At 55.0% G+C, this 23,808-nt stretch overlaps 1 protein-coding gene across 1 annotated transcript in view; it reads right to left on the minus strand.

Moving 5' to 3' along the window:
* Positions 1-23,808, minus strand: part of LOC147100668 (pleckstrin homology domain-containing family G member 5-like) — a 133,537-nt gene that overhangs the window by 23,519 nt on the left and 86,210 nt on the right. The window contains exons 9-10 of the mRNA XM_085967552.1: positions 12,838-13,023; positions 7,406-7,573 (exon numbers count right to left, since the gene is read on the minus strand). Coding sequence (XP_085823678.1) covers positions 7,406-7,573; positions 12,838-13,023 — 354 coding nt within the window. The remainder of the gene's footprint in view (positions 1-7,405; positions 7,574-12,837; positions 13,024-23,808) is intronic.

A 23,808-nucleotide genomic window follows, 5' to 3' on the forward strand; every position in this document is an offset into this window, starting at 1 on the left:
AGCAGTGGGAGGCATTCAAGGACGAGGGCTAAATATTCCAGAATCTTTAGAGGAGTACAGAAAGTGCAGGGGTGCAATTAAAAATGATATTAGGAAAGCAAAGAGAGAGCATGAAAAATTCTTGGCAAGTAAAATCAAGGAAAACCCAAAGATGTTTTATAAATATATTAAGAGTAAGAGGGTAACTAAAGGAAGGGTAGTGCCTATTAGAGATCAGGAGGGTAATCTATGTCTGGAGACAGGAGGCGTCAGTAGGGTTCTTAATGAATACTTTGCATCTGTTTTCGCAAAGGAGAGGGGCAAAGCAGACATTGCTATCGGGGGGCAGGAGTGTGAAATATTACATGAAATAAACATAGTGAGAGGGAGGAAGTATTAAGGGGTTTAGCAGCTTTAAAAGTGGATAAATCCCCAGGCCCGGATGAAATGTATCCCAGGCTGTTAAGCGAAGCAAAAGGGGAAATAGCAGAGGCCCTGACCATCATTTTCCAATCCTCTCTGGCTTCAGGTGTGGTACTGAAGGACTGCTAATGCGGTACCCTTGTTTAAAAAGGGAGAAAAGGATAGACCGAGTAATTACAGGCCAATCAGCCTAACCTCGGTGGTGGGAAAATTATTGGAAAGAATTCTGAAGGACAGGATACATCTTCATTTAGAAAGACATGGATTAATCAAGGATAGTTAGCACGGATTTGTTAAGGGAAGGTCGTGTCTGACAAACTTGATTGAATTTTTTGAGGAGGTAACAAGGGAGGGTAGATGAGGGTAGTGCGTTTGATGTAGTGTATATGGACTTTAGCAAGGCTTTTGATAAGGTTCCACATGGCAGACTGGTCACGACGTTAAAAGCCCATGGGATCCAGGGCAGAGTGTCAAGTTGGATTCAAAACTGGCTCTGAAACAGGAAGCAGAGGGTAATAGTTAATGGGTGTTTTTGTGACTGGAAGGCTGTTTCCAGTGGGGTTCCGCAGGGCTCAGTACTAGGTCCCTTGCTTTTTGTGGTATATATCAACAATCTTGACTTGAAAATAGGGGGTATGATTAAGAAGTTTGCAGATGATACTAAAATCAGCTGTGTGGTTGATACTGAAGAAGGAAGCTGTAGACTGCAGCAAGATATCAATAAATTGGTCAGGTGGGCAGAACAGTGGCAAATGGAATTCAATCCAGAGAAGTGTGAGGTAATGCATTTGGGGAGGGCTAACAAGGAAAGGGAATACACATTAAATGGTAGGACACTGAGTAGTGTAGAGGAACAAAGGGACCTTGGAGTGCATGTCCACAGATCTCTGAAGATAGCAGGCCAAGTAGATAAGTTGGTTAAGAAGGCATACAGAATGCTTGCCTTTATTAGCCGTGGCATAGAATACAAGAGGGTTATGCTTCAACTGTATAAACCACTAGTTAGGCCTCAGCTAGAGTACTGCATACAGTTCTGGTCACCACATTACAGGAAAGATGTGATTGCACTCGAGAGGTTACAGAGGAGATTTACAAGGATGTTGCCGGGAGTAGAGAATCTTAGCTATGAGGAAAGACTGGATAGGCTGGGTCTGTTTTCCTTGGAATGGAGGAGGCTGAGGGGAGACCTTATTGAGGTGTATAAAATTATGAGGGGCATAGATAAAGTGGATAGAAAGGACCTATTTCCCTCAGCAAAGGGGTAAAAAACCAGGGGGCACAGATTTAAAGTAATTGGGGGAAGGTTTAGAGGGGATTTGAGGGGAAATGTCTTCACCCAGAGTGATGTGGGGGTCTGGAACTCACTGCCTGAAAGGGTGGTAGAAGCAGGAACCCTAACCACATTTAAAAAGTACTTGGATGTGCACTTGGGATGCTCTAACCTGCAGGGCTACGGACTAGGAGCTGGGAAGTGGGATTAGTCTGGATAGATCTTTGTTGGCCGGCGCGTACACGATGGGCCGAAATGGCCTCCTTCCGTGCTGCAACTTTCTATGATTCTATGATTCACTGTACCTGGGCTCCTCCTCCATAAATACCCCACATGCCCGGCTCCCCCCATAAATACCCCCACATACCCAGTGGCTCCCCCCATAAATACCCCCACATACCCAGGGGCTCCCCCCATAAATACCCCCACATACCCAGGGGCTCCCCCCATAAATACCCCCACATACTCAGGCTCAACCCCATACATACCCCACATACCCAAGGACTCCCCCCCCATAAATACCCTATCAGTACCCAAATACCCGGGCTCTACCTATATTCTCGCTCGAGGAACAGCACCTCATCTTTTGATTAGTTACTTTACAGCCTTCCGGACTCAACACTGAGTTCAACAATTTCAAATCATAACCACTGCTCCCATTTTCTCAGATAGCAGCTGTTGGTAATGATTCTGCTGTTGCCATTTACACCTCCTCGAGATCCATCTTTTGTTTCTCAACTTGTGTCATTACCATCCCCTTTAGCCTTGCACCATCATCCCTTTAGTCATTTAATCACTCCAGCTCTCCACCCTATTACAGACCTTCCCTTTTGTGTTTTCCTCTCCTCCGCCCCCGCCTTTCCCTGCCTCTGTACTTGCTTAAAAACACTTGCTTAAAACCTGTTACATCTCTAATTATTTCCAGTTCTAATGAAAGCTCATCGACTTGAAACGTTAACTCTGTTTCTCTCTCCACAGATGCTGCCGGACCTGCTCAGTGCCTCTGAATTAGGGAGGGGGCGTGACTCTGGCGGAGTTCGACCTGATAATTATCCAGTGACTCATGCTGGAAAATCGATATATGCACCAGGGAGAGAGTCAGTGCCCGTGAGACCCTTACCCCAGGGAGAGTCAGCGCCCGTGAGGCCCTTACCCCAGGGAGAGTCAGTGTCCATGAGACCTGGACCCCAGGGAGAGTCAGTGTCTGTGGAACCTGTACCCCAGGGAGAGTCGTGCCTGTGAGACCTGTACCCCAGGGAGAGTCGGTGTCTGTGGGACCTGTACCCCAGGGAGAGTCAGCGCCCATGAGACCCTTACCCCAGGGAGAGTCAGTGCCCGTGAGACCTGTACCCCAGGGAGAGTCAGTGTCCGTGAGACCTGGACCCCAGGGAGAGTCGGTGTCTGTGGGACCTGTACCCCAGGGAGAGTCAGTGCCTGTGAGACCCTTACCCCAGGGAGAGTCAGTGCCCATGAGACCTGGACCCCAGGGAGAGTCAGTGTCTGTGAGACCTGTACCCCAGGGAGAGTCGGTGTCTGTGGGACCTGTACCCCAGGGAGAGTCAGTGCCCGTGAGACCCTTACCCCAGGGAGAGTCAGTGCCTGTGAGAACCTTACCCCAGGGAGAGTCAGTGCCCGTGAGACATGTACCCCAGGGAGAGTCAGTGCCCATGAGACCTGGACCCCAGGGAGAGTCAGTGTCTGTGAGACCTGTACCCCAGGGAGAGTCGGTGTCTGTGGGACCTGTACCCCAGGGAGAGTCAGTGCCCGTGAGACCCTTACCCCAGGGAGAGTCAGTGCCTGTGAGACCCTTACCCCAGGGAGAGTCAGTGCCCGTGAGACATGTACCCCAGGGAGAGTCAGTGTCCATGAGACCTGGACCCCAGGGAGAGTCAGTGTCTGTGGAACCTGTACCCCAGGGAGAGTCGTGCCTGTGAGACCTGTACCCAGGGAGAGTCGGTGTCTGTGAGACCCTTACCCCAGGGAGAGTCAGTGTCTGTGAGACCTGTACCCCAGGGAGAGTCAGCGCCCGTGAGACCCTTACCCCAGGGAGAGTCAGTGCCCGTGAGACCCTTACCCCAGGGAGAGTCGGTGTCTGTGAGACCCTTACCCCAGGGAGAGTCAGTGTCTGTGAGACCCTTACCCCAGGGAGAGTCGGTGTCTGTGAGACCCTTACCCCAGGGAGAGTCAGTGTCTGTGAGACCCTTACCCCAGGGAGAGTCAGTGTCTGTGAGACCCTTACCCCAGGGAGAGTCAGTGTCTGTGAGACCTGTACCCCAGGGAGAGTCGTGCCCGTGAGACCCTTACCCCAGGGAGAGTCAGTGCCTGTGAGACCCTTACCCCAGGGAGAGTCAGTGCCCGTGAGACATGTACCCCAGGGAGAGTCAGTGTCCATGAGGCCTGGACCCCAGGGAGAGTCAGTGTCTGTGGAACCTGTACCCCAGGGAGAGTCGTGCCTGTGAGACCTGTACCCCAGGGAGAGTCAGTGTCTGTGAGACCCTTACCCCAGGGAGAGTCAGTGTCTGTGAGACCTGTACCCCAGGGAGAGTCAGTGCCCGTGAGACCCTTACCCCAGGGAGAGTCAGTGCCCGTGAGACCCTTACCCCAGGGAGAGTCGGTGTCTGTGAGACCCTTACCCCAGGGAGAGTCGGTGTCTGTGAGACCCTTACCCCAGGGAGAGTCAGTGTCTGTGAGACCCTTACCCCAGGGAGAGTCGGTGTCTGTGAGGCCCTTACCCCAGGGAGAGTCAGTGTCTGTGAGACCCTTACCCCAGGGAGAGTCAGTGCCCGTGAGACCTGGACCCCAGGGAGAGTCAGTGTCTGTGAGACCTGTACCCCAGGGAGAGTCAGTGCCCGTGAGACCTGTACCCCAGGGAGAGTCAGTGCCTGTGAGACCTGTACCCCAGGGAGAGTCAGTGTCTGTGGAACCTGGACCCCAGGGAGAGTCAGTGTCTGTGGAACCTGGACCCCAGGGAGAGTCAGTGTCTGTGGAACCTGGACCCCAGGGAGAGTCAGTGCCTGCGGGACCCATACCTCAGTGGGGAGTCGGTGGAAGGGGGAGGAGTCAATGGGGGAGGGGGAGGTAGTCGGTGGGGGAGGAGGGGGAGGTAGTCGGTGGGGGAGGAGGGGGAGGTAGTCGGTGGGGGGGGGAGGGGAGGTAGTCGTGGGGGGAGGGGGAAGGAGTCGGTGGGGGGAGGGGGAGGAGTCGGTGGGGGGAGGGGGGAGGTAGTCGGTGGGGGAGGGGGGAAGGAATCGGTGGGGGAGGGGGTGGTAGTCGGTGGGGGGAGGGGGAGGTAGTCGATGCGGGGGAGGAGGGGGAGGTAGTCGGTGGGGGGGAGGGGGGAGTCGGTGGGGGGGGAGGGGGAGGAGTCGGTGCGGGGGGAGGGGGAGGTAGTCGGTGGGGGGGGAGGGGGGAGGTGGTCGGTGCGGGGGGGGAGGGGAGGTAGTCGGTGGGGGGAGGGGGAGGTAGTCGGGGGAGGTAGTCGGTGTGGGGGGAGGGGGAGGTAGTCGGTGTGGGGGGAGGGGGAGGTAGTCGGTGGGGGAGGGGGAGGTAGTCGGTGTGGGGAGGGGGAGGTAGTCGGGGTGGGGGGAGGGGGAGGTAGTCGGTGTGGGGGGAGGGGGAGGTAGTCGGTGTGGGGGGAGGGGGAGGTAGTCGGTGGGGGGAGGGGGAGGTAGTCGGTGTGGGGAGGGGGAGGTAGTCGGGGTGGGGGGAGGGGGAGGTAGTCGGTGGGGGGAGGGGGAGGTAGTCGGTGTGGGGAGGGGGAGGTAGTCGGTGTGGGGAGGGGGAGGTAGTCGGGGGGGAGGGGGGAGGTAGTCGGGGGGGAGGGGGAGGTAGTCGGTGTGGGGGGAGGGGGAGGTAGTCGGTGTGGGGGGAGGGGGAGGTAGTCGGTGTGGGGGGAGGGGGAGGTAGTCGGTGGGGGGGAGGGGGAGGTAGTCGGTGTGGGGGGAGGGGGAGGTAGTCGGTGGGGGGGGAAGGAATCGGTGGGGGAGGGGGAGGCAGTCGGTGGGGGGAGGGGGAGGTAGTCGGTGTGGGGGGAGGGGGAGGTAGTCGGTGTGGGGGGAGGGGGAGGTAGTCGGTGTGGGGGGAGGGGGAGGTAGTCGGTGGGGGGAGGGGGAGGTAGTCGGGGGGGGAGGGGGAGGTAGTCGGGGGGGGAGGTAGTCGGTGTGGGGGGAGGGGGAGGTAGTCGGTGTGGGGAGGGGGAGGTAGTCGGTGTGGGGGGAGGGGGAGGTAGTCGGGGGGGGAGGTAGTCGGTGTGGGGGGAGGGGGAGGTAGTCGGTGTGGGGGGAGGGGGAGGTAGTCGGTGTGGGGAGGGGGAGGTAGTCGGTGTGGGGGGAGGGGGAGGTAGTCGGTGTGGGGGGAGGGGGAGGTAGTCGGTGGGGGGAGGGGGAGGTAGTCGGGGGGGGAGGTAGTCGGTGTGGGGGGAGGGGGAGGTAGTCGGTGTGGGGGGAGGGGGAGGTAGTCGGTGTGGGGAGGGGGAGGTAGTCGGGGGGGAGGGGGAGGTAGTCGGTGTGGGGGGAGGGGGAGGTAGTCGGTGTGGGGGGAGGGGGAGGTAGTCGGTGGGGGGGGGAGGGGCAGGTCGTGGTGGGGAGGGGAGGGGGAGGTCGTGGTGGGGAGGGGAGGGGGAGGTCGTGGTGGGGAGGGGGGAGTCTGTGGGGTGCCATACCCGGCTGTGGTGGAGTCGGGGTAACCTGTACATGGAGAACAGGGTATAGAAAGAAACAAGGGTAAAATGTGATCTGGGAGACTGGAGCTTTGTGCTCAACCCATCTCCCGCCTGGACACATTGGAAGAGGAGGAGCTGGATTAGCAAGGAGGTGAGTGAACTGGGTCAGAGGTTCACTGTCACTGAGCTCAGCACGGGGTTGTCTCACCCACGTGCCATTCACCGCATGACTCAGGAAATAGGAATTAGAAATGTGATGAAATTCAATGAGGAAGTGACTTTAATCTGTAATTAGCTCAAATCTGACAGACCTCTGGAGAGACTTAAATCTGACAGTGCGAGCCCAACAAGAAGTGGCATTTCTTTAAGGGGCAGGTCTGTCTGATATCCTTGTGCCAAATACAGAACAGTAGTAAAAACGCCGCAATGTTACGAGGGCACTCCACAATAAACTTTCAATTCAAAGTCCAAAATAAACTAGTGAACACATTAAAAATTCACAGCGAGGCAAAACCATTAGAAAACATAATTCTGTTAGTGAAATATTTAAATCACAGAAGCCCAGCTTGAATCACTGTTCATGCTCAAAAATTATTTTTAAACTGCACATGATCATCACTTATCTTACCTTTAAAGATTATTAAATTGAGTGAACAGTGCGAGTGTGGCAGGATTTACCCACTCAGTGCTGGCGTGTACGGTACAGACACTGTTCGAAACCCGGGCTAGTGCAACTGGCCGCAATACCCATGTTAGTCAGGATTCTCGTTCCCGAGCACCATCCAGTGACCCTCGTTATAAAGTGCGTGTCCGGATATCGGGTGAGGCCAGAATCAGGCAGCACTGTGATGCACTCCCAGTAGAATAGCCTGCTGACACTCACTGGACTCACACAGGAAGAATGGCCACTGGGAGGAGATATAAGAGGGTGCCTGTGAGAGGGCATTGGTGTGGTGGAGGCGGTCAGGCTGCTACTCTCAGTGTCGGGAGCTCTGTGTTTGATTTAATGTTCACGCTCCCAGCACCCCAGGGTGCCCGGCTACAGCCCTGGCTGATCCGGTTAGCAGGTTTACCTCAGGACCCTCGATGATCTCCTGCCATGACCCCTCGAGGTACAGGCTGGTCTCCTCCGCCTCTTCCCAGGAATCCTGATCGAATCGTAGCTGTGCTGGCACCTTGGGCAGCCCAAACATGCTGTAGGTGTGAAGCTTGCTCTGCAACTGGTCCATTTTATCCATTTCCTGCAGAGACACACACAGACGGGATGAGCAGCCGGGACCCTGGGCCTTTTTATACACACCAGGGCAGGGTGGCACAGACATCCTCCTTTCCCCCCGGCCCTGAAGGCACTGACTCACGCTCAGATTCGGGTTCTGTGTGCACTGGCTGCCCTCCAATACCACACCTGAGCCCAGATAGTGAGCTTTTAGAAACATAGAAGATAGGAGCAGGAGTAGGCCATTCGGCCCCTCGAGCCTGCTCCGCCATTCAATGAGATCATGGCTGATCATCCAAACTCAGTACCCTCTCCCTGCCTTCTCCCCATATCCCTTGATCCCTTTAGCCTTAAGAAATATATCTAACTCCTTCTTGAATATATTTAATGAATTGGCCTCAACTGCCTTCTGTGGTAGAGAATTCCACAGGTTCACCACTCTCTGGGTGAAGAAATTCCTCCTCATCTCTGTCCTAAATGGCTTACCCCTTATCTTTAGACTGTGACCCCTGGTTCTGGACTCCCCGGCCATTGGGAACATCCTTCCTGCATCTAGTCTGTCTAGTCCTGTTAGAATTTTATAAGTTTCAATGAGATCCCCTCTCATTCTTCTAAACTCCAGCGAGTATAAGCCCAATCGACACAATCCCTCCTCATACGTCATTCCTGCCATCCCAGGTATTAGTCTGGTGAATCTTCGCTGCACTCCCTCCATGGCAAGAACATCCTTCCTCAGGTAAGGCGACCAAAACTGCACACAATACTCAAGATGCGGTCTCACCAAGACCCTGTACAACTGCAGCAAGACATCCTTGTTCCTGTACTCGAATCCTCTCGCTACGAAGGCCAGCATACCATTTGCCTTCTTAACCGCCTGCTGCACCTGCATGCTTACCTTCAGCGACTGGTGCACAAGGACACCCAGGTCTCTTTGCACTTCCCCTTCTCCCAATCTATTGCCGTTCAGATAATAATCTGCCTTCCTGTTTTTGCCACCAAAGTGGATAACCTCGCATTTATCCACATTATACTGCATCTGCCATACATCTGCCCAATCACCCAACCTGTCCAAATCATACTGGAGTTTATCGGCATCCTCCTCACAGCACACACGCCCACTCAGCTTTGTGTCGTCTGCAAACTTGGAGATATTACATCTAGTTCCTTCGTCTAGATCATTAATTTATATTGTGAATAGCTGGGGTCCCTAGCGGTACCCCACTAGTCACTGCCTGTCACTCGGAAAAAGACCCGTTTATTCCAACTCTTTGCTTCCTGTCTGCCAGCCAGTTCTCTATCTAAGTCAGTACCTTGCCCCCAATCCCATGTGCTTTAACTTTACATGCTAATCTCTTATGCGGGACCTTATCGAAAGCCTTCTGAAAGTCCAAATACACCACATCCACTGGTTCTCCCTTATCTATTCTACCAGTTACATCCTCAAAAAATTCCAGTAGATTAGTCAAGCACGATTTACCTTTTGTAAATCCATGTTGACTTTGTCCGATCCTGTCACTGTTTTCCAAGTGCTCTGCTATTACATCTTTTATAATGGACTCTAGCATTTTCCCCACTATCGATGTCAGGCTTACCGGTCCATAATTCCCCGTTTTCTCTCTACCACCTTTTTTGAATAGTGGGGTAACATTAGCTACTCTCCAATCCATGGGAACTGTTCCAGAATCTATAGAATTTTGGAAGATGACCAGCAATGCATCTACTATTTCTAGGGCCACTTCCTTAAGTACCCTAGGATGTAGATTATCAGGCCCTGGGGATTTATCGGCCTTCAATCCCGTCAATTTCCTTAACACCATTTCCCTACAAATACTGATTTCATTCAGTTCCATCTCTCATTAGACCCTATGTTCCCCAACATCTCTGGGAGGTTATTTGTGTCCTCCTTTGTGAAGACAGAACCAAAGTATGTATTTAATTGGTCTGCCATTTCTTTGTTCCCCATTATAAATTCCCCTGATTCTGACTGCAAGGGACCTATGCTTGACTTCAACAATCTTTTTCTCTTCACATATCACCATGGGGAGCATCGCCATGAAGTTTGAACCTGCCCTGAACCACACACAGCACCCAGGGATCACTGGACAGTGATCAGGAGCAGGAACCCTGGCTGATTTCCCCTCTCTCTAACCCAGGGCTCACTGGGCAGTGATCAGGAGCAGGAACCCTGGCTGATTGCCCCTGAAATAAACATAGTGAGAGAGGAAGTATTAAGGAGTTTAGCAGCTTTAAAAGTGGATAAATCCCCAGGCCCAGATGTAATGTATCCCAGGCTGTTAAGTGAAGCAAAAGAGGAAATAGCAGAGGCCCTGACCATCATTTTTCAATCCTCTCTGGCTTCAGGTGTGGTGCTGGAGGACTGCTAATGTGGTACCCTTGTTTAAAAAGGGAGAAAAGGATAGACAGAGTAATTACAGGACAGTCAGCCTAACCTCGGTGGTGGGAAAATTATTGGAAAGAATTCTGAAGGACAGGATAAATCTTCATTTAGAAAGACACGGATTAATCAAGGATCGTCAGCACGGATTTGTTAAGGGAAATGACAACAGAAAATCTTAGCTATGAGGATAGGCTGGCTCTGTTTTCCTTGTTAAGGGAAGGTCGTGTCTAACAAACTTGATTGAATTTTTTGAGGAGGTAACAAGGAGGGTAGATGAGGGTAGTGCATTTGATGTAGTTTATATGGACTTTAGCAAGGCTTTTGATAAGGTTCCACATGGCAGACTGGTCACGACATTAAAAGCCCATGGGATCCAGGGCAGAGTGTCAAGTTGGATTCAAAACTGGCTCGGAGCCAGGAAGCAGAGGGTAATGGTTGATGGGTGTTTTTGTGACTGGAAGGCTGTTTCCAGTGGGGTTATGCAGGGCTCAGTACTAGGTCCCTTGCTTTTTGTGGTATATATCAATGATCTAGACTTGAATATAGGGGGTATGATTAAGAAGTTTGCAGATGATACTAAAATCGGCTGTGTGGTTGATACTGAAGAAGGAAGCTGTAGACTGCAGGAAGATATCAATAAATTGGTCAGGTGGGCAGAACAGTGGCAAATGGAATTCAATCCAGAGAAGTGTGAGGTAATGCATTTGGGGAGGGCTAGCAAGGAAAGGGAATACACATTAAATGGTAGGACACTGAGTAGTGTAGAGGAACAAAGGGACCTTGGAGTGCATGTCCACAGATCCCTGAAGGTAGCAGGCCAGGTAGATAAGTTGGTTAAGAAGGCATACAGAATGCTTGCCTTTATTAGCCGTGGCATAGAATACAAGAGCAGGGGGGTTATACTTCAACTGTATAAAACACTAGTTAGGCCTCAGCTAGAGTACTGCGTGCATAGAAAATAGGAGCAGGAGTAGGCCATTCGAGCCTGCTCCGCCATTCAACGAGATCATGGCTGATCATCCAAACCCTAGCACCCGGTCCCTACATCGACAGCCATCCCACCCAAGCCCTATCCCCGTAACCCCACGTATTTAATCCCCCCTAACACTAAGGGCCAATTTTTATCATGGCCAATCAACCTAACCCGCACATCTTTGGGCTGTGGGAGGAAACCCACGCAAACACGGGGAGAATGTGCAAACTCCACACAGACAGTCACCCGAGGCCGGATTTGAACCTGGGTCCCTGGCGCTGTGAGGCAACAGTGCTAACCACTATGCCACCGTGCAGTTCTGGTCACCACATTACAGGCAGGAAAGATGTGATTGCAGTAGAGAGGGTACAGAGGAGATTTACAAGGATGTTGCTGGGAGTAGAGAATCTTAGCTATGAGGATAGGCTGGATAGGCTGGGTCTGTTTTCCTTGGAACAGAGGAGGCTGAGGGGAGACCTTATTGAGGTGTATAAAATTATGAGGGGCATAGATAAAGTGGATAGAAAGGACCTGTTTCCCTTAGCGGAGGGGTCAAAAACCAGGGGGCACAGATTTAAAGTAATTGGTGGAAGGTTTAGAGGGGATTTGAGGGGAAATTCCTCCCCCAGGGCTGTGGGGGTCTGGAACTCACTGCCTGAAAGGGTGGTAGAGGCAGAAACCCTAACCACATTTAAAAAGTACTTGGATGTGCACTTGGGATGCTCTAACCTGCAGGGCTACGGACCAAGAGCTGGGAAGTGGGATTAGGCTGGATAGCTCTTTGTTGGCCGGCGCGGACCCGATGGGCCAAAATGGCCTCCTTCTGTGCTGTAACTTTCTATGATTCTCTCTCTAACCCAGGGCTCACTGGGCAGTGATCAGGAGCAGGAGCCCTGGCTGATTTCCCCTCTCTCTAACCCAGGGGCACGAAGCTCAATTGGTGCGATCAACTAACTCCGGAGGGAGCGGGTGCTGGGCCCTGGTGCCTGCTGGTCGGTGTTGTTCAGTCTCACACTGGACTGGGAATCTGGGGCACAGCAAGAGCACTTAATGCTGCTCTAAAATCCGAGCTCCCAGGACAGCGAACAAAACCCACCCAAGGTGTCCACAGCAACACCATCAATATCAAAACTGCAGATGACCCCAGTCTTACCCCATGTGGGTGTTGCCCCCTTCATGGGATGACTGGGTGGTCTCTCTCTCTCTCTCTCTCTCTCTTCTCACTGGGTTTATAGTGCAGTTCCCGCCTCCACCCCCCCCCCCAACCAACCCCTGTGGTGAGGCTGAGTGTGCAGCTGTTGCCGCTCGTACCCACGTATCGCAGGTTCACTGTGTTCCTCCCACTGCTCTGCTCCCCACCTGGGGCTGCACTAACCACAGAAACAGCATAACAGTGAGCGGAATCCAACCCTCCTCCAATCTCATGATCAATCACACTAGCACCTACCCAGACAGCTGCAGCTCACTCACTGTCCCCAGCCCGGGACAAGCAGTGAGAGGACAGCGAGCTCCAGTACAGCCCACAGAGGCTGCAATGGTCCTGACCGAGCCTTTCTGGACAGCTCGCTCCCCATGCCCATTCACAGCCATCTGCAACCCTCTCTCAGCACAGCCTTCCTGTGAGCGAGGGGCACGAGGTCACTGAGCCCAGACAGCAGCTGCCTGTGTGCCTCTCCCCAACATGGGCTGTCTATCAAACAGCTGCGCCACCCTCAACCCACCCCCACCCCCGGGGACACCCCCTCACACACACCCCACCCCCACCCCCGGGATCCCACCTCACCACCACCCCCGGGGACCCCCCTCACACACACCCCACCCCCACCACCCTCACACCTCACACACACCCCACCCCCACCCCCGGGGCTACCTCACACACACTCCACCCCCCGTGCACCCACCGCGGGTCAGCACCTACCCGGCCAAATGGCCCCGTGCCGGCCCCAGATCCAAATAGCCCACTGAAGCGACTGGCAGCTCGGTTCTTCCAGCTGTCTGCCCCACCGCTGGGCAATGAGGAACTGAGTGGGGAGAGGGAATCCGGACACGGGATAGTGGAATCCCCCAGGAATTCCGTCATATTCTTCCTCCGTCTGCCCGCTGCCTGGAAAAAACAAAACGTGCAAAGTGAGTGAGCGACTGGTCGAGACTGACTGAGCGAGAGAAGGGAGAGGGCGAGGGGGAGACAGAGCGAGGGGGCAGACAGAGAGAGGGGGGAGATAGACAGGGGGGCAGACAGAGCGAGGGGGCAGACAGAGCGAGGGGGCAGACAGAGCGAGGGGGCAGACAGAGCGAGGGGGCAGACAGAGCGAGGGGGCAGACAGAGCGAGGGGGCAGACAGAGCGAGGGGGCAGACAGCGAGAGGGGGAGACAGCGAGAGGGGGAGACAGCGGGAGAGGGGATGAGACGGGTGGTGTGCGCAGTATAACCCAGCGCAGCACATTGCGAGGAAGGAGTCTGTTCCCTTCACATGGCATAAGACAATTCAATTCAATTCAATTCAATTCAATTCAATTCAATCAGTCAGACAGAGATTATAATCTGTGCCAACTCCAATGCTACAGGTTAATCGGGGCTGGGGTGAGGTTTAGCCTGGCTCCAATAGAGGACCATGCAGTGTAAAATAACCCTCACTACCGGGTGTGACAGGGTGTCATGACCCCTCAGGAGTATTCACTCCCAGTACTGGACCAACCTCAAGCAGCCTCCTACCCTCATGAAGGCGAGCAGTTCTGGCCAGCTTTATTTAAAAATATATTTCACTGATCAACATTACATCAATTTTCAAATCAGTAGCTTATAAAAACCATGAAATCAGAATATGAGAAATAAAACTGACAGCAGCAGACTCTGAAAGGAGGGGACCCGAACCCCAGTGAGAGTCAGCACCTTCAGGAGAGGAGGGGACCTGAACCCCAGTGAGAGTCAGCACCTTCAGGAGAGGAGGGGACCTGAACCCCAGTGAGAGTCAGCACCTTCAGGAGAGGAGGGGACCTGAACCCCAGTGAGAGTCAGCACCTTCAGGAGAGGAGGAGACCTGAACCCCAGTGAGAGTCAGCACCTTCAGGAGAGGGTGGGACCTGGACCCCAGTGAGAGTCAGCACCTTCAGGAGAGGAGGAGACCTGAACCCCAGTGAGAGTCAGCACCTTCAGGGGAGGAGGGGACCTGAACCCCAGTGAGAGTCAGCACCTTCAGGAGAGGAGGGGACCCGAACCCCAGTGAGAGTCAGCACCTTCGGGAGAGGAGGGGACCCGAGCCCCAGTGAGAGTCAGCACCTTCAGGAGAGGAGGGGACCTGAGCCCCAGTGAGAGTCAGCACCTTCAGGAGAGGAGGGGAGCTGAACCCCAGTGAGAGTCAGCACCTTCAGGAGAGGAGGGGACCTGAACCCCAGTGAGAGTCAGCACCTTCAGGAGAGTAGGGGACCTGAGCCCCAGTGAGAGTCAGCACCTTCGGGAGAGGAGGGGACCTGAACCCCAGTGAGAGTCGGCACCTTCAGGAGAGGAGGGGACCTGAGCCCCAGTGAGAGTCAGCACCTTCAGGAGAGGAGGGGGCCTGAACCCCAGTGAGAGTCAGCACCTTCAGGAGAGGAGAGGACCTGAACCCCAGTGAAAGTCAGCACCTTCAGGAGAGGAGGGGACCTGAGCCCCAGTGAGAGTCAGCACCTTCAGGAGAGGAGGGGACCTGAGCCCCAGTGAGAGTCAGCACCTTCAGACCTGGTATTGTAACAGCCATAACTACAGTGGTTACACTTCAAAGTAATTAATTGCATGTGAAGCACTTGGTTTTGTTTTTAAGAGGTTGATCTGATTGGGCACAAATTAGATACAGATCTTTTCTGTTTGGTACAAGCAGGGGAAGTCTAAGGTTGCCCCCCACCCCCAGTCTGTACTGAGCGAGCTGATCACAGCAGCTGGTGCTGGTGCTGCAATTGTCCTCAGTGCCCTGGGTTAGGGAGGGTACAATCAGCCAGGGATCCCACTCTTGATCCCAATCCAGGAAATGGGTGGGCAGTGACGTGGAGTGGGCGGGGCCTGAGCAGGAGTGGCGGAGTGGGCGGGGTCTGAGCAGGAGTGGCGGAGTGGGCGGGGTCTGAGCAGGAGCGGGCGGGGTCTGAGCAGGAGCGGGCGGGGCCTGAGCAGGAGCGGGCGGGGCCTGAGCAGGAGCGGGCGGGGTCTGAGCAGGAGCAGGCGGGGTCTGAGCAGGAGTGACACTGAGTGGGCGGGGTCTGAGCGGGAGTGACAAAGTGGGTGGGGTCTGAGCAGGAGTGACAGAGTGGGCGGGGTCTGAGCAGGAGTGACAGGGTGAACGGGGTCTGAGTGGGAATGCCATGGGGTGAGCGGGGTCTGAGCAGTCCATGCCTGCATGCAACAAGATCTGGATGACGTTCAGGCTTGGGCTGATAAGTGGCAGGTAACATTCGCGCCTCAGAAGTGCCAGGCAAACGAGAGTCTAACCACCTACCCTTGACAATCAACGGCACAACCATCACCGAATCCCCCACTATTAACATCCAGGGGGTCACCATTAACCAGAAACTTAACTGGACCAGCCACATAAATAGTGTGGCAACAAGAGCAGGTCAGAGGCTAGGTATTCTGCGACGAGTGTCTCACCTCCTGACTCCCCAAAGCCTTTCCACCATCTACAAGGCACAAGTAAGGAGTGTGATGGAATAGTCTCCACTTGCCTGGATGAGTGCAGCTCCAGCAACACTCAAGAAGCTCAACACCATCCAAGACAAAGCAGCCCGCTTGATTGGCAACCCATCCACCACCTTAAACATTCACTCCCTCCACCACCGTGTACTGTGGCTGCAGTGTGTACCATCTACAAGATGCACTGCAGTAACTCGCCAAGGCTTCTCTGGCAGCACCTCCCAAACCCGCGACCTCTTCCACCTAGAAGGACAAGGGCAGCAGGCGCATGGAAACACCATCACTCCAAGTTCCCCTCCAAGTCACACACCATCCTGACTTAGAAATATATCGCCGTTCCTTCATCATCGCTGGGTCAAAATCCTGTAACTCCCTCCCTAACAGCACTGTGGGAGTAGCATCACCACACGGACTGCAGCGGTTCAAGAAGACGGCTCACCAACACCTACTCAAGGGAAACTAGGGATGGGCAATAAATTCTGGCCTTGCAAGCGACGCCCAGATCCCATAAGCAAATTTTAAAAAAGGAGTGAGAGTGGACGCAGTCTGAGCAGGAGTGACAGAGTGGGTGGGGTCTGAGCAGGAGTGTCACGGGGTGGGCGGGGTCAGATAACGAGTGACACCGGGTGGGCGGGGTCTGAGTAGGAGTGACACGGGGTGGGCGGGGTCTGAGCAGGAGTGACACGGGGTGGGCGGGGTCTGAGCAGGAGTGACACAGGGTGGGCGGGGTCTGAGCAGGAGTGACACTGGGTGGGTGGGGTCTGAGCAGGAGTGACACCGGGTGGGCGGGGTCCAAGCAGGAGTGACACGGGGTGGGTGAGGTCCAAGCAGGAGTGACACGGGGTGGGCGGGGTCCGAGCAGGAGTGACAAGGAATGGGCGGGGCCTAAGCAGGAGTGACATGGGTGGGCGGGGTCCAAGCAGGTGTGACACGGGGTGGGCGCGGTCCGAGCAGGAGTGACAAGGAATGGGTGGGGCCTAAGCAGGAGTGACATGGGGTGGGCGGGGCCTAAGCAGGAGTGACACCGGGTGGGCGGGGCTTAAGCAGGAGTGACACGGGTTGGGCGGGGTCCAAGCAGGAGTGACACGGGTTGGGCGGGGTCCGAGCAGGAGTGACACGGGGTTGCCGGGGTCCGAGCAGGAGTGACACTGGGTGGGCGGGGTCTGAGCAGGAGTGACACCGGGTGGGCGGGGTCCAAGCAGGAGTGACACGGGGTGGGCGGGGTCCAAGCAGGAGTGACAAGGAATGGGCGGGGCCTAAGCAGGAGTGACATGGGGTGGGCAGGGCCGAAGCAGGAGTGACACGGGGTGGGCGGGGTCCGAGGAGGAGTGACACGGGGTGGGCAGGGTCCGAGCAGGAGTGACACGGGGTGGGCGGGGTCCAAGCAGGAGTGACAAGGAATGGGCGGGGCCTAAGCAGGAGTGACATGGGGTGGGCGGGGCCTAAGCAGGAGTGACACGGGGTGGGCGGGGTCCAAGCAGGAGTGACACGGAGTGGGCGGGGTCCGAGCAGGAGTGACACGGGATGGGCGGGGTCCGAGCAGGAGTGACACGGGATGGGCGGGGTCCGAGCAGGATTGACACGGGGTGGGCGTGGTCTGAATAATTAGTCGCATTGGGAAATCATCCACCTGCCAGTTTGTGAAATGGACACAATGACAGACTCGTTTTTCTCTGGAATGAGGTGTTGGGTCAGGGTCTACGCAAGGTGGTGAGGAAGGAATTTCAGCAGAATCTGGATCAGTAACCAGTCCAGCACAGTGTTCACTAAAGCCAAGCTCAGAATAAACACCAATAAACACATTGAAAGATCAAGTGTCAGGCGAACCAATCTCAGCAACCTGCTAAACCACAGCCCCTCTGACCTTGTCCGTTTCTGGCTCTGCGGTTACTGTTTGATGGAGCCCGCCAGCTCCCTCCTTCACCCAGCCCTCTAATCACACAGTTAACAGCCCAGGGGAGCGGCTCAGGTGGGTTATCAGAGGGAACAGTGTCTGTACTTGCACTGGGAGATCAGGAACAAAGAAAGTGAATTAGTTTCTGTTAATCTAATCAATGAGATCCAGGAAAAAAACTGCAACTCATTTTCATCGACTGACCAGCCTCTCTCAGACTGGACAGTCTGGACCCCACTCCCTGCTGCTCTGATACCAGTCTAGACCCAGGCTCATATTCTCGCTGAGTGATTGCGAGGGTATGAACCCCAATGACCTCCGTGGAAGCAGGTTGACACATGGCTCTGAACTCCCAGCCCCCTGCCCCCCGCTCCTATCTCCCACCTTCCAAGACCCTCTGCTCCCGCCCTCCAGGGTCCCCTGCCCCTGCTCCCACCTTCCAGGGCCCCCTGACCCCAACCGCATGCTTCCTGCTTCCGCCCCTTGGCCCCCACTCCCTGCTTCGGCCACCAGAACCCTGACCCCGGCCCCCAACTCCCAGCCCCCTACTCCTGGCCCCTCAGCCCCCCTGTTCCTAACCCCCTGCCCCCGATCCTCTGCCAATGCTTTTCTGAGCTGGCCATTTAAAGGGGCTGCTGCCCTAACTAGAGCTCCCCACAAGACTGCCAAGAAATGAGGCTCAGTTCGGATGGGCTTGAAGCTGCGTTGCCCACTCTCTGGGCACCAACACTAGAGTCCATCTCCGCTACTACACCAACACAATTCAGAGCTCCATTTCAGGGGTACAGGGAGCCCCCCTGCCCCTCCCCCCACACACAGAGTTACTGAACCCTTCAACAATCCATCCCAACTCTTCACCCCAGTCCTCACCTCAATTCCCGGCAAACAGGGGCCGATCGCAGGGTTACTGACCCCATCGAGAGAATCCCAGCTCGGCCACACCGACACTCTGAGCAGTTCAACATCCCCGGGGGTCGGGACACCCTTCATCCCCGATTCAAGACCCCAGGAGGAATCAAGGGGAGGAGCAAGTGAAATGGGGACTGAGAAATCGAGGCGGTAGTATGAGAGAGACTGTTCCTCGCGATCCCAAAACAGGGGATTGTTACCGGCCAGGATCAGCTCCCTGCTGCAGTGAATCAGACGTAGAACTGCTGCTCTCTCTGGTTGTAGCTGATGAAGTGTCTGTCGACAGCTCTGACCTAACTGCTGCCAAATGGTTATCAGCAGGGGGAGGAGCTAGCCAGCAGAAGAAACCTTAACCTAGACAAATGTCATCAATTCATTAACAGGAGAACAGGCGCAGACTGCCAGACAAACAGAAACCTCACTCCGCATCTCAACATATGGACTGCACCCATCTCACATAGTTGCTCGTCCCAACTGTTCCACCAGCAGAGAGAGAGGGTTAACTCCGCGATAGGGAGGGTTAACTCAGCGATAGAGAGAGGGTTAACTCCGCGGCAGAGAGAGGGTTAACTCAGCGTTAGAGAGAGGGTTAACTCAGCGATAGCGAGAGGGTTAACTCCCCGATAGAGAGAGGGTTAACTCCGCGATAGAGAGAGGGTTAACTCAGCGATAGAGAGAGGGTTAACTCAGCGATAGAGAGAGGGTAACTCAGCGATAGAGAGAGGGTAAACTCAGCGATAGAGAGAGGGTTAACTCAGCGATAGAGAGAGGGTTAACTCCGCGATAGAGAGAGGGTTAACTCCGCGATAGAGAGAGGGTTGACTCCCCGATAGAGAGAGGGTTAACTCAGCGACAGAGAGAGGGTTAACTCAGCGATAGAGAGAGGGTTAGCTCCCCGATAGAGAGAGGGTTAACTCCCCGATAGAGAGAGGGTTAACTCCCCGATAGAGAGAGGGTTAACTCCCCGATAGAGAGAGGGTTAACTCCCCGATAGAGAGAGGGTTAACTCCCCGATAGAGAGAGGGTTAACTCCCGATAGAGTGAGGGTTAACTACCGATAGAGAGAGGGTTAACTCCCCGATAGAGAGGGTTAACTCCCCGATAGAGAGAGGGTTAACTCCCGATAGAGAGAGGGTTAACTCCCTGATAGAGAGAGGGTTAACTCCCCGATAGAGGGTTAACTCCCCGACAGAGAGAGGGTTAACTCCCCGATAGAGGGTTAACTCCCCGATAGAGAGAGGGTTAACTCAGCGATAGAGAGAGGGTTAACTCCCGATAGAGAGAGGGTTAACTCAGCGATAGAGAGAGGGTTAACTCAGCGAGAGAGAGAGGGTTAACTCAGCGAGAGAGAGAGGGTTAACTCCCCGATAGAGAGAGGGTTAACTCCCGATAGAGAGAGGGTTAACTCCCCGATAGAGGGTTAACTCCCCGATAGAGAGAGGGTTAACTCCCCGATAGAGAGAGGGTTAACTCCCCGATAGAGAGGGGGTTAACTCCCCGATAGAGAGGGGGTTAACTCCCCGATAGAGAGAGGGTTAACTCCCCGATCGAGAGAGGGTTAACTCCCCGATAGAGGGTTAGCTCAGCGATAGAGAGAGGGTTAGCTCAGCGATAGAGAGAGGGTTAGCTCAGCGATAGAGAGAGGGTTAACTCCCCGATAGAGAGAGGGTTAACTCAGCGATAGAGGGTTAGCTCAGCGATAGAGAGAGGGTTAGCTCAGCGATAGAGAGAGGGTTAGCTCAGCGGTAGAGAGAGGGTTAACTCCCCGATAGAGAGAGGGTTAACTCAGCGATAGAGGGTTAGCTCAGCGATAGAGAGAGGGTTAGCTCAGCGATAGAGAGAGGGTTAGCTCAGCGATAGAGAGAGGGTTAGCTCAGCGGTAGAGAGAGGGTTAACTCAGTGATAGAGAGAGGGTGAACTCCCCGATAGAGAGCGCGTTAACTCCCGATAGAGAGAGGTTTAGCTCAGCAATAGATAGAGTCAACTAACTAAAGAGGTTTAACTAACAGCCCAACTGATAAAATGAACTCGTTATGTTAATTAGTTAGAGATCGCTTCAGAAGAGGCTGAAGATCAGAGGTCACTGACGATGGCAATGTGTTAACACCTTGTGTTCCTTACGATACTGAAATGGTCAATGCACGAACACAACACAAGAGGCCAATGCCTGGACAGTGTTCTGTGCATTAAGATCATTCAAACCCCAACGAGCTCACCACCCCCATACAGGATGAGGTACCTGAGGGTGCCTGGAGCCTGGGTCCTGTTCACCAGTGACGTGGCTGCACCCTCAGGAGAGGAGGGGAGAAAACGGACTTATCCGGACAGTGGTGCTGCAGGGCAGTGCTGAAATGAAATTGCAATGTGAACACTTCTAGCTTCAGAGAAACAGCACAAAGGTTAAACACCGTTATCTTTCAGAAGCTGCATCATCGCAACCCGTTTCTAGGAACGTCACGAAACAAAATACGGCCAACGATGGTCAGGGTGCGGCCAAGGATGGTCAGGGTGCGGCCAAGGATGGTCAGGGTGCGGCCAGGGTACAGCCAGTGGATGGTCAGGGTGCGGCCAGTGGATGGTCAGTGTGCGGCCAGGTTACGGCCAGTGGATGGTCAGGGTGCGGCCAGGGTACGGCCAGTGGATGGTCAGGGTGCGGCCAGTGGATGGTCAGGGTGCGGCCAGTGGATGGTCAGGGTGCGGCCAGTGGATGGTCAGGGTGCGGCCAGTGGATGGTTAGGGTGTGGCCAGGGTACGGCCAGTGGATGGTCAGGGTGCGGCCAGTGGATGGTCAGGCTGTGGCCAGGGTACGGCCAGTGGATGGTCAGGGTGCGGCCAGGGTACGGCCAGTGGATGGTCAGGGTGCGGCCAGGGCCCGGCCAATGGATAGTCAGGGTGCGGCCAGGGTACGGCCAGTGGATGGTCAGGGTGCGGCCAGAGGATGGTCAGGGTATGGCCAGTGGATGGTCAGGGTGCAGCCAGGTACGGCCAGTGGATGGTCAGGGTGTGGCCAGGGTCCGGCCAGTGGATGGTCAGGGTGCGGCCAGGGTACGGCCAGTGGATGGTCAGGGTGCGGCCAGTGGATGGTCAGGGTGCGGCCAGTGGATAGTCAGGGTGCGGCCAGGGGACGGCCAGTGGATGGTCAGGGTGCGGCCAGTGGATGGTCAGGGTGCGGCCAGTGGATGGCCAGGGTCCGGCCAGTGGATGGCCAGGGTGCGGCCAGTGGATGGTCAGGGTGCGGCCAGGGGACGGCCAGTGGATGGTCAGGGTGCGGCCAGTGGATGGTCAGGGTATGGCCAGTGGATGGTCAGGTTATGGCCAGTGGATGGTCAGGGTCCGGCCAGTGGATAATCAGGGTGCGGCCAGGGTACGGCCAGTGGATGGCCAGGGTCCGGCCAGTGGACGGTCAGGGTATGGCCAGTGGATGGCCGGGGTCCGGCCAGTGGATGGTCAGGGTGCAGCCAGTGGATGGTCAGGGTGCGGCCAGTGGATGGTCAGGGCGCGGTCAGGGGACGGCCAGTGGATGGTAAGGGTGCGGCCAGTGGATGGTCAGGGTGCAGCCAGTGGACGGGAGGACTTTGCCTGTGTCCTGGTATCCCACACACCAGCCACTACCCACCTGCGCTCCCTGGAGAACAGCCAGTGTTTGCTTTACCTGATCTCCTTTGCCGATCCCTCCCGCTTTAGCTAAGGTTTTAAAGCTGGGCGTTAGGCCAAGTGAATTTTCCTCCAAATTGGTTGGCACCATCCATGCCACGTTGTCACCAGCCCGGGTAAGACCAGCTCCTCCATCTGCCCGATGGCCGGGGGCGTGATGTGCGACTGACCACCGGCGCAAGCTGAGCTGAGATATGTGAAGCTGCTGTTGGAGTTACACCGAGATTGGGCATGTGGCACTTGCTACATTTGGGAATGCAAGCTGAACATGGCAGCTGGTGTGTGGCAGGTCTGGACTGCCTGGCCCCTCGCCCAAACACACGCACAGACCCAGGAGACCAGTGCTGCGCACTCACCCTTGCTTAGTGAGTGAGATGTGATTTGGACAACAGGTTAATCAGTCGTGGGTAATGAGGGGGCAAAGAACAGCCTCCATGTGGGCACTTCCCGGATTCCTCTGTCACTGGAATCGCCCTGGGCCCTCCCTCGATGTCTGTTAACCCTCTGAGTGCCAGCCTAATCCTGCAAATCAGCCGCTTTCTGTTGAAAACCACGCTCACAGTTAACCCTTCACGAACCTAACTTTCCTGCGTTTGTGTAGGCTACGAATCTGCCTGCAATTCAGCACCAAGTCTGGAGATTGGATCAAGGTTTGAAGGTATGTCAGTGTCGTGGTTCTGTTACTAGACTAATAATCCAGAGAATGTGAGTACAAATCCCACCAAGGCAGTTTGAGAATTCAAATTCAGTTTTAAAAAGCTGTTTATCTGTAAAAGTGACCGTGAAGCTGTCGGGTTGTCGCAAAAACCAAACGGGTTCACTAATGTCCTTTCAGGAAGGAAACCTGCCGTGCTTACCCGGTCTGGGCCTATATGTGACTCCAGTCCGGGCCTATATGTGACTCCAGTCCCACACCAACGTAGCGGACACTTATCTGCCCTCTAAAGTGACCAAGCAAACATAGTCGTATCAAGCCGCTAGAAATAACAGAGGGCCCACCACCACCATCTCAGGGCAACCTGGGATCACGGGATATTGTGGTGGTGGGGGGGGGGGGGGGGGGGGCGGTGCAGGTGCGTTGTACTTGGAGAGTGTCGAGGTTAGAGAGGGGTTGCGGAGGCTGGAGGGGGGTTGTTGCAGTTAGAGGGCGGGGCGGGGGAGGTGTGGGAAGAGGAGGGAAGGGGAGGGGAGGGAGTGGAGGAGGAGGGGGGAGGAGGCACAAGTGGGAAAGCAAAGAATGAGGAAAAAGCCCTGGCTCTCCCAAATAATAAACAACAGCCAGAAGCTAAAACCATAGCGACTGGCGGATACTGAGGGTTTATTTATTACAGGCTGTGAATAATCAACTGGTTCAACAGCTCAAGTATTCAACTCTAATCAGGCTTGTGTGGAATGACCAGACCCCCTGAGGAGACATCCAGGGACTCAATGACTTTATACCCATGCTGATCTCAGGAAAGGGTCTCCCCTGGTTACAGTGCTCCCGAGGCTTGGCACAGTATAGAGTCTCACGGGCACAGTATAGAGCCTCACGGACACAGTATAGAGCCTCACGGACACAGTATAGAGTCTCACGGACACAGTATAGAGCCTCACGGACACAGTATAGAGCCTCACGGGCACAGTATAGAGCCTCCCAGGCACAGTATAGAGCCTCACAGGCACAGTATAGAGTCTCACGGGCACAGTATAGAGTCTCACGGACACAGTATAGAGTCTCACGGACACAGTATAGAGTTTCACGGACACAGTATAGAGCCTCACGGGCACAGTATA

The sequence above is a fragment of the Somniosus microcephalus genome, chromosome 25, assembly GCF_052327205.1.
Source record: "Somniosus microcephalus isolate GS21.2 chromosome 25, FLI_Smic_1.0, whole genome shotgun sequence".
Classification (NCBI taxonomy): Eukaryota; Metazoa; Chordata; class Chondrichthyes; order Squaliformes; family Somniosidae; genus Somniosus; species Somniosus microcephalus.